The sequence below is a fragment of the Malania oleifera genome, chromosome 9 (assembly GCF_029873635.1).
Source record: "Malania oleifera isolate guangnan ecotype guangnan chromosome 9, ASM2987363v1, whole genome shotgun sequence".
Lineage (NCBI taxonomy): Eukaryota > Viridiplantae > Streptophyta > Magnoliopsida > Santalales > Ximeniaceae > Malania > Malania oleifera.
In genome coordinates, this window is record NC_080425.1 from 91645707 (window position 1) to 91656912 (window position 11206).

The 11206-nt window shown below is 43.0% G+C and overlaps 1 protein-coding gene across 1 annotated transcript; it reads left to right on the top strand.

Moving 5' to 3' along the window:
• Positions 1-342: 342 nt before the first annotated feature.
• On the top strand, positions 343-3941 carry LOC131164750 (protein NRT1/ PTR FAMILY 5.4-like). Its single transcript, XM_058122181.1, has 5 exons — positions 343-509; positions 730-857; positions 985-1202; positions 1388-1893; positions 2855-3941. Exons 1-5 carry the CDS (start codon positions 496-498, stop codon positions 3717-3719), a joined length of 1731 nt encoding a protein of 576 aa, XP_057978164.1. The 5' UTR covers positions 343-495; the 3' UTR covers positions 3720-3941.
• The last annotated feature ends 7265 nt before the right edge of the window (positions 3942-11206 follow it).

Genomic DNA, 11206 nt, shown 5'->3' on the forward strand with positions numbered 1-11206 from the left:
GAAAATATATATTTTAAAAAAATTATTCCGCGTAATAAATTCTTCTGCGTAATAAATCGAGAAATAATTTATTACGCAAAATAATTTATTTCTTGATTTATTATTATTTTTTTTAAAATATATTAAATAATAATTTTTTTATGGAAATGACACGTAGCAAATCTCGCTACTCCAAGTAGCGAGATTACGCTAGAGTTATTTCGGAAAATATTTTCCCGAAAAAAGTATTTTTTAATATATTTAAAAAATAAAAGGTTAAAACCGGGAAAAACTCTTTCCACTATGGATGAGCCCCTTGCCGCCTTAGACTTTCCAAAACTCAAAAGGCGAAAGCTCTTTTATATGGAAGATGTGAGAAATTGAGAAATGACTGCAGAATGTAGGGAAGCTGTCGGCGAGGCAGCACAGTACTCTGATTTGACGTCATTTTCAGTGTGATATTTTTTCTTCAGTGCTCCTGAAAAAGATTTAAACAAGGGTTTGCGAAATATCGGCATGAATTTACAGAGGTATTTTTTTTTGGTGGGAAGTTGGTCGGAGGACCACGGTGGTCCTATGGTGGACCAAATTTAGTTTTTGATTTCTCTATAAAACCCGACCCTCGTTTCGAATTTCCCAATAATCTCTGCACCTTAAATTGTTCGAAGCTTCTCGTATGATGAAATATAGAATTTTAGTTTGAAAGTTGAAAGTTGATACTCTGTTTCATCGTCTTGTCATCATGGACAGCTCTGTAACTCCAGTCATGAACATCAACGAAAATGAAGAACAGAACACGAGCGTACTCAACGGGGTCGCCTCTCCTCCCCGCCATAACCCCAACAAGGGCGGCTGGAAATCCGCCATTTTTATAATCTGTAAACCGCCAATTCCTTACTTCTCCCACCCATTCCGTTTAATTTCTCAATTTCAATTTTCAGTTCTCCGACACATTTAATTTCAAATTTTCTCAAATTTTAAAATTTTCCGTGTTTGTATACGCAGTCGTGGAAATGGCGGAGCGATTCTCGTACTACGGCGTGGCAGGGAACCTCATCACGTACCTCACGACGGGTCTCCACGAGCCACTCGCCACCGCCGCCAAGAACGTCAACACCTGGGTCGGCGTCTCCTCGCTGTTCCCATTGCTTGGAGCCTTCGTCGCCGACTCCTACCTTGGCCGCTTCCGTACCGTCCTCATCTCCTCCGTCATCTACCTCGCGGTACCAAATCTTTCTAATGCTCAAAATTTCGATTTCTAAATTTTTGAAGCTTTGATTTTTATGGTCTGGAAACAGAGTTCGAAGGGACTGATCATTCTAACGCTGAAAACTTTGACTTCGTAGTTTGAAGTTGAAATAAATTTAACCATTTTTTTGATTTTATGGTGTGAAATCGCAATTCGCAGGGGCTGATTCTGCTAACCGTATCGGTCACGGCGGCGGTTCCGGTGGGTTCACGGGCGGCGGTGTTCTACGTGGCGTTGTACATCCTCGCCGTCGGCGAGGGCGGGCACAAGCCGTGCGTGCAGACCTTCGCGGCCGACCAGTTCGACGAGGACCTGCCGGAGGAGAAGAAGGCCAAGAGCTCCTTCTTCAACTGGTGGTACCTGGGGATCGTCATCGGCGCGACGACTGCAGTGCTCGTCGTCGTTTATGTGGAGGATTACGTGGGGTGGGCCGTCGGGTTCGCGATGCCCACGGCGGCGGTGATGATTGCGCTGGTGCTGTTCCTGGTGGGGATCCGCAGGTACCGGCGGCAGCGCCCGGTTGGGAGCCCCTTCACAAGGATGGCACAGGTATTCGTGGCGGCCGCGAGGAAGCGGCGCGTGATAGGAACCCATGACGAGGCGCGTGGGTTAGAGGTAAAGGAAGAAGCAGAGGTTCGGAACCTGGCTCGGACCCATCAATTCAGGTACGGTGGGAGTCAAAAAGGGCATCGTTTGTGTGTGCGGGTCGAGTTGTTCTAGCGTCATAGCGATGACGTGTCTTAAGTCTGACAGCTCGCATCGTAACCGTCTGAGTACAGGCAGAAGTGTCATGTGGACCAGGTGGAACTCACGTTCCGCGTCTATCTGGTCGCAGTCGAACCCGTCACACTGCCGCAAGACTTTCAGATTAATTTATTTAATGAATGAAATAATCAATTAATTATGGATCATATTATTAAGATAATTATAAATACTTTCATAATTTAATAACTAAAATATTTTTATTTCTAATTAGTCAGCTGTTGTTGATTATAATATAGTTAAGAAGCTAACCAAACCAGTAAGGAAGATGTAGAAGACTGCCAATCTTATTATTTAATTAATTTTAATAATAATAATAATAATAATAATAATAATAATAATATAATCCTGTTATTAATAGGAACGTTGTGCATGTTAGTATTAATTGAAATACTAAAATACTAAAATTTTTTATGTTTGTACGGGTTCATATTAATTTTGTATATACTTATTATTTAATTATATTTGATTATGTGAATACAATTTATGGAGTCCTCAATAACTTGAGTTGAATGATTTTATTTAAAGTCAGAGAAATTAATAGTGGAAAATTTTTTTTATTATTACTTTGTTAGGGTTTTTTTATTCTTCTCCAACCCATTGGGTTTATATTTGATCTGACCGCTATTATGGTATTTGTTTTTGCTAAACAAATTAAGGCAATAAAGGTTAATAAAAAGTCAAACATATTGTAGGTAGCTAGCTTGGTTCCATGGCCACCCACTGCCTTATCCACATACACTTTTGCAGTCGACCAATCAACTTAAATACTTCCATTTCTTTTTCACAAAACTCCTCTTGTATAATTTTAATCTGCAAAAAATTGATTAATTAATCAAACTGCATGATCATACATGCATGCAGATTTTTGGACAAGGCAGCGATCCCGGACGACGTCGACAAACCAAGCAAAACCAGAAATCCATGGCGGCTGTGCTCCCAAACCCAGGTGGAAGAAGTGAAGCTGGTCCTCCGCCTCGTCCCCGTCTGGCTCTCCTGCTTCACCTTCGCCATCGCCACCGCCCAGATGAGCACTTTCTTCACCAAGCAAGGCGCCACCCTCCGCCGCTCCATCGGCCATTTCCACCACATCCCCCCCGCCTCCCTCCAAGTCTTCGCCGGTGCCACCATCCTCCTCTCCGTCCCCGCCTACGACAGCCTCCTCGTCCCCTTCCTCCGCTCCCGCGTCACCCGCCACCCCTCCGGTCTCTCCATGCTCCAGCGCATGGGCTTCGGCATGCTCCTATCCGCCGCCACCATGGCCGTCGCCGCCCTCGTCGAGTCCCGCCGCCTCGCCGTCGCCCGCAGTCACGGCCTCCTCGACTCCCCCAAGGCCACCGTCCCCATGGCCGTCTGGTGGCTTGTACCGCAGTACGCGCTGTGCGGCCTCTCCGACATGTTCACCATCGTCGGCATGCAGGAGCTGTTCTACGACCAGGTGCCGGAGGAGATGCGCAGCGTGGGGGCCGCGTTGTACATTAGCACCGTGGGCGTGGGGAACTTCATGAGTAGGGCCGTCATATCGGTGGTGCAGGCGGCCACGGCGGCGTCGCCGGGGGGAAAATGGCTGGGGGACAATCTGAATAGGGCGCATTTGGATGGGTTTTATTGGGTGCTGGCGGTGATGAGCGGCGTGAACTTGTGTGTGTTCGTGGCGGTGGCGAGGGGTTTTGTGTACAAGAAGGTGGCGGCGGAGAAAGAGATGGACCTGGTTAGGGATGAGGTTTGAGGGTTTTGGAAATCAATAAGGTCGTGTTTGGTTTGCTTAATTTGGTTTTGAAAAATATATGGTGTGTTAAACCCCTTTAGAAAAGAATATGTATACATGCTAGAAGTCATCAGTCATGTGTCTTTTACGTTTTGTACTTTATCTCTCTTTCTGAATGTCTCGTTCTGACATGAAAATCGAATTTCTGGATTCTGTATCTTACGGGAATGATTTCTTTGTAAATCGTGTGATAATGCTTTTGTGAAGGTTTGAATTTTCAATCAGCATGTCCACAACAATTTCTTCAGCTATCCGTTTCTTCAAGCAATAATGCTCCCGAGAAGTGATCACTTGCATCAGTTTGTAGGACAAGATTCCTAGTTGATGGGATTGTGAGATGTGGTGGATTTTGTGCAGCCTTTTTGAGATGCTTGACAACATTAGTTTGATCTGTACTATAATGACTTGCTTATTTTTAATACATATTTTTTTTCCCAACATAACAAGCATAATAACCCTGATACTCCACAAAACATGAAATATTCATAATCAATCCGGACCCATGGGTACTGGGGATGTACCTAACATACATCACTAAAACCTAAGTAGCGGAAAACATAAATTACATACATACCATCAAAATAGCCACAATACTAGAGTGCTACTAATCCGTCAAATATATATGTACAAACATCCCAAAAGGATAAAAAAGATAACCTAGGATCATAATTAACCCAAAACTAAACTGATCCTTACTCCACAACTTACCTTTCTGACAGAGTAGCTCGATCAGACTCTATCGCCGCGTAGCCCTGTCCGCCACTCTATCTGGATTTCCTAAAATGTTTGTAATGCTGGGATGAGACACCTCTCAGTGAGGGAAATAAACTAACACTAGTGTGTGACAACATGAGTATTTTCATGTAATGCATGATATCAGTACATAAATCGTATCTGGTACTAAATTTCTGTACATGAAAATCATATTATATAACTATACAATACATGAATAATACCCAGAATTGTTAGCTAGCTGATGTCATGTATTACTCTCACATGATTGGGTTGTGCGGCCCGAAGGCGGGACCTAGAAATGGCTGGTCGACCACGCTAAGTCAAACATGAGTTTGTAAGTACATTGGGTTTGCCCCTCCTGGTCCGGACTGCCAGGGGGACACCTGCACTACCATCAAACCACATCGACTGCCATCTCCCACACTTTACATTAGATGTGTGGTAGCACTAATCATGAACATGAACTTGAACTTGTACTTGTTAGCTACGGTACCGTGCATCGTGAAAACTAAATTAAGCCATCCGGGTTCTGATAACATATAATACGTTTCATAAACTGGTACGTAGCTGTTTCATAATCATAATAATATTTGACATGTTAATATTTCATGAATTCTTACAAATCATACATAATAACGGCATTTGAGCCAACATGAATCATGACATTTGCGCCGGCGTATAATAGTATGAAAATCACGGCATCTGCGCCGACATATCACAACGTACTAAACATGAAATTCTTGCATTGATTTATATAATATTCATAAAAACATGGTTTCTGTACTGTTTATTAGTTTTCCTGAAAATTGTGAATTCATGCTTATTCTGAAAAATCATAATTTCCTAATTTAACATAATTAACATGAAAAATCATACTCATGCCACACAAGTGTAAATAACCTTTTATGCATAAATCCGAACTAAAATCATGTTTCCTGATGATATATATATATATATATATATATATATATATATATATAAAATCCATTTCTTTATTCACCATCAGTATTTCCTAAACACCTCCACCTGATGATATCCAAATCGTAGATTGATTTTAGAGAAAATTTGCGTACCTTGAAACTGATCAAATAGGTCGTTAATTCGGGGTAATGGATACTTGTTCTTCACTGTTACTTTATTAATCTCTCGGTAGTCGATGCACATCCTCATCGACCCATCTTTCTTCTTCACAAATAATACCGGTGCACCCCAGGGCGATACACTCGGTCTGATAAACCCCATGTCTAGAAGCTTCTGTAGTTGCTCCTTTAGCTCCTTTTGTTCAGTTGGAGTCATTCTGTATGTGGCTTTAGAGATTGGTGCTGTCCTTGGGATCAGATCAATTGCAAATTCCACTTGCCGATCATGAGGCAACATGGTAAATCCCCTGAAAAAAATATCAGAGAACTCCCTTAGCACTAGGATATCTTCCAACTTGAGCTCCTCATTCGGTGCTTCCTTCACAATTGCAAAGTAACCCTGACATCCCCCCAAAAGTAACCTCTTTGCCTAGATAGAAGAAAGGATTTGTGGTGCCGAACGCACACACAACCCAACAAATACAAACTCCTGCTTCCCAGGAGGTCTGAATACCACCTCCTTCCCGCGACAGTCAATGCTCGTGTAGCTGGATGCTAGCCAGTCCATGCTTAGAATAATGTTAAAACCATACATGTCAAGGATAATCAAGCTGGCACACAACACTCTCCTCTGAATCTCTACCTGATAATCCCTGATCACATTGCTACATATTAACACTGGCCCTGTCGGTGTGCCCACTACTAACTCAGTCTCTAACAATTGAGCTTCTAACCCACATAATTTAACAAATCCCCGACACACAAACGAGTGAGTGCACCTGAATCAAATAACACAACAGTACTATTTGACAGTATGGAAATAGTACCTGTCACCATATCGTCGGTGTTTTCCACATCACCTGGCGTAAGTGAGTATACTTGCGCCTGAGCCGTACACCGCTGGTGACCACCTCGGGGTGCTTGGTTACCTCCTTGATATTGCCGCTGTAGCGGCACGTGGTTCAACACCGCGCGACAATCTCGGGTTCGATGTCTTGCCTCTCCACATCGATAGCAAACGACTAGTCCTCCCCTGCACTCGCCCCAATGCCTTTGATGGCATCTGGAGCATATAGGATGCTAGGGCCCCCCCGGATGGCCTTGGTATCCCATCTCCTATCGTTGGCCCAAGAAATTATCAGGCCGCTTCTATAAGCCTTGACTAGTGCCGGTTTGAAACCCATGAGGCAAGGGCTTCTTTTCCTGGTCACCACCCTCCCCCTCCTGAATACTGGCCTCAACTACCATAGCCTAGTCCAGCAGCTTAGAAAAGCTCTGAGTCAACAACACCACCACCTATGCGCTTATGCTCTGTCTCAGTCCCCTCTCAAACATCCGGGCCTTCAGTGGCTTGTTCGGATTCATGTGTGGAGCAAAACGGGATAACTCCACAAACTTGGCTACATAATCCTACATAGTCATCAGCCCCCTGAGTTAGCTGCACGAATTCCTCTACCTTAGTTGCGCGGGTGACAGTGGGAAATACCTATCAAAGAAAACCCCCCTGAACCAGCTCCAAGTGATAACCGCCGGCCCTGGGCGCTGCTCCTCCACCATTTTCGCCGATCGCCACCATCTCTTTACTTCCCCCACTAGTTTGTAAGTGACATAATTCACCTTTTGCTCCTTAGTGCACTCCAGCACCCCCAGCGGCTCCTTAATTTCCTAAACCCAATCTTCAGCTGCGATCGGGTTTGGTCCTCCTGCAAATGCCGGTGGGTTCGCCTGGGTGAACTGTTGATATGTGAAACCTCTATCACCCACTGGTTGATTCTTCTTTCTAGAGTCCCTCATGTTCTCCTTTCTAGCTCGCCGCGCTATATTTCATAGCACTGCTAAAGCATCAACATCATCCTCACTAGAGGTATCCCTTTAAATCACAACATCTTTTCCCTTGGAATCCATCCTGTAAATAGGATATAACCTGACTTAGCATTTTCACATTTAGTATAATTATTGCAAATATGGAATAATGGAATTAATATAATATACAGATTCTAATTTAATAATTCATATTCTAATTCTATCACAAAACCATTAAGGTAAAAATCTCCATCCTAACTTTAACTTCACACACATACCCACTCATCCTAACATTCCAAACTAAATTTTCTTAGTCCTAGTCCCTCAACCTAGAAATGAAACCATCGATGGATTTACCATGACTTTTTGAAACTCGGGACTGGTTCAGAAAATCACAGAAGTCCGTCAATAGATTTCTGCCTCCAAGCTTCCAGACCAAAACCCCTCTTAACCTACCCACTCCGATCCCTATCTTATTTCAACCTATACTCTGGTAATTATCAATCCTCAAAGTTTGTAGAATCTAGAAAACTTGGCTCTGATACCACCGGTAACGACCTCTACCCGCCTCGTGGGCCCGGGGTGCTACTTTAGTGACATATGTGTATTTGATACTTTATTCATCAAATATAAAACACATATACGCAGTAGAAATAAAATTGAAAATCCTCAAATTACATTACTAGAGTTCTAACTATATTTATACACAAATATATCAATTTTCACTTAATTACAACTGTCACGCCCCGAACCCTGAAATGGGACCCAGGGGTGAATTAAGTAACCTAACCTGTCTCTGATCAATATAAAACATACATGATACCATATACAAGAGGGTCCGACCCTGTGGGGTAACGGATGCCCTATATACATACATATAATACATGTCCATACTCATCAATATATGCAGCGGAATACGGTCTTTCTTTACATCAAACTGTACCATACCAGAGTCTATACCATACAGGGTTAAACATACCTACAAATACCATACATACCACGGGTGTCTACAAAATCCATCAGGACAACCCGGTTACAAAATTCGTATCTATCAGGTACTAACCGTAGCTAAACACACCCCCTTATTCCGGATGCTAGGATGCTAGTTTCGGCTACCCGAAGGACCAGAAAAACATTTGTATATATTCGGGGTGAGAAAGCTCTCAGTAAGGGAGAAAACAGGTTATATCAGTGTGTGGCATACTAGTGTCATTTTCATACTTCATAACACATACATACGATACAGTTTGAAACACATATGTACAGTTTCAAAACAAGTTCCATACATTCCCATACAATTCCATACAGTTCCAGTATTTTCACAAAACCATTCCAATTCATACCATACTCAAATACATACATACATACATATGGTCAGTGTCGTCACACTACTCATAACTGCACAAGTCACCTAGTCTCACAGCGGTTACGTTCCAACACATTAAACTACGAAGGTTTCCGACTCAGGCCCAATAGTGAATCCATTGCTACATATGCAACTACACAAGGTCACCTGGTCTAACCTCGATTACGTTACCATGTGCAAACTACGCTGCGTCAACCTAGGCCCACTATGGTCAGTTGCTACATTCGATGACCAACCGAATCATACTGGTGATATTCGCACCCTGGATATAGAGTCGGCTACTCTTGCCCATGGTAGTTAGCCGTTACAGGGCACAGCATGCGGTAGTTAGCCGCCCCTAGCTGTTACGGCGTACGGTAGTTAGCCGCCCCTAGCCATTTCGGCGTACAGTAGTTAGCCGCCCCTAGCCATTTCATAAAACCTGGAATCACTTTGAAACTCACGTCCCTATACATTTCAGCGTATGGTAATAAGCCGCCACATAGTTGTTTTTCACAAATACCTGGAACATTTACATACATACACACGTACCACACTTATTTGGTTTATGGCAAATCATATCTTTTATAATTTCAAGTATACAGTTTATGCAAATATGGATTACGGTCACCTCAATAATACAGTTTAAATAACATAAACGGTTTTCCAATCAAATTAGAATGATACCCGAAATCCCTAATTTTCCTGAAAACTATAACCCAAAAATCCCATGTTTTCACTCGATAGATTTCCCCAAATAAGTAGTCAAAACATACATACGATCGTAGCCTACAGGCTTACCGATCCTGATTTCGAAAATGAACTGATATAAACAGAATTCCCTTACCTAAACCCGAAACCAAACCACGAACTCTACGGCCCCCAAAACTACGAACCGAGACTCCGAAATCTACAAACCACAATACTAAACATGCTTATAATCCATACTACTACACATATACCGAATCAGAAATGAAACCGAGCCTTACCTAGATTTTGGCCCGAAACCTGAAAATGCTCGAACTGAGATTCCGATCTACAGAAGTTGTAAAGTATCCTTCCACGATCCTCGTGGTAACCTTGGATTTCCGATCCTATCAACGACCGGCGAGGAAATCTAGAGAGAGAGAGAGAGATTTGAGAGAGAGAGAGTAGAGAGAGAGAGTAGGGAAGCTTAATGAAGAAGAAACCAAATATCCCCTTTTTAAGCCTTTGACCCGCCTGGTTTTCGTCGACAAAAAGTACCTTCATCGACGAAAAGTCAAGGATTTCATTGCGGATGTCGGCAGCCTCGTCGACGAAGTCTGATATTCCAAATTTTCTAGACCTCTCGGCTTCTCTTCGTTGATGAACCTCTGAATTTCGTCGACGAAATCTGGCTTCATCGACAAAATCTGCAGAAATTTCCTTTATATTTTTCGGGTTTTTACAATCTCCCCTCCTTACAAAATTTCGTCCTCGAAATTTGCCATCTCTCATTACAATACATTCATACTACTACATACATACTCACTCTAAAGCGAAACCAAACTGTCATGATAGACACATACGTACTCTAGATGCAAGCTGTTACAATACATACATACTGATACCAAACGGTCACCATCCATATATACATTCTCTAGAGGACACGACGACCATTTATACGCAGCCTCGTTACAATACGTACATACACACTCTAAAGAATACGGCGGCCATGATACCCAGCTGTTACGATACTTTCATACTCTACGAATACAGCGGCCATTTATACGGAACCTTGTTACAATACATACATACATTCCCTCACTTATGGCGGAGGAAAATACCGTGGTCACGTATATACACGGTCTCAGGAGCTCACAATACTACAGGACTCTCCCTGAGACTAACCATTGAATACAATACGATAATAGGGTATTACATACATACATACCCATACTACCCTGCTATCAAAGTACTACTCATACAGTTGTGGATACTTCCGACGTATCTCCGTTTCTAGTTCCCAAGAAGCCTCCTCTACCTCGTGGTTTCGCCACAATACCTTCACTAACGGTATCTCTTTAGTACAGAGCTTCTGAACTTTACGGTCTAGAACCTGAACAGGTATCTCCTCATATACTAAAGTATCCTCAAGCCCCAACTCATCGTAACTGATAACATGTGAAGGATCCAACACGTACCTACTCAGCATAAATACGTGAAACACATCGTGGACCCTCGAAAGTGCTGGAGGTAATGCTACTCTATAGGCTACCGGACCCACTCGCTCATGTACCTCGAACGGTCTGATATACCTCGGGCTCAACTTGCCCTTCCTGTCGAATCTCATCACTCCTTTCATCGGAGCGATACGCAGAAATACTTTACCTCCCACTTCGAACTCTAACTCATAGCGGCGAACATCCACGTAACTCTTCTACCGACTCTGAGCTGATCTAATCCTCTCCCGGATCAAACCCACCTTCTCAGACGCCTGCTACACAAGTTCAGGTCCTAAAACC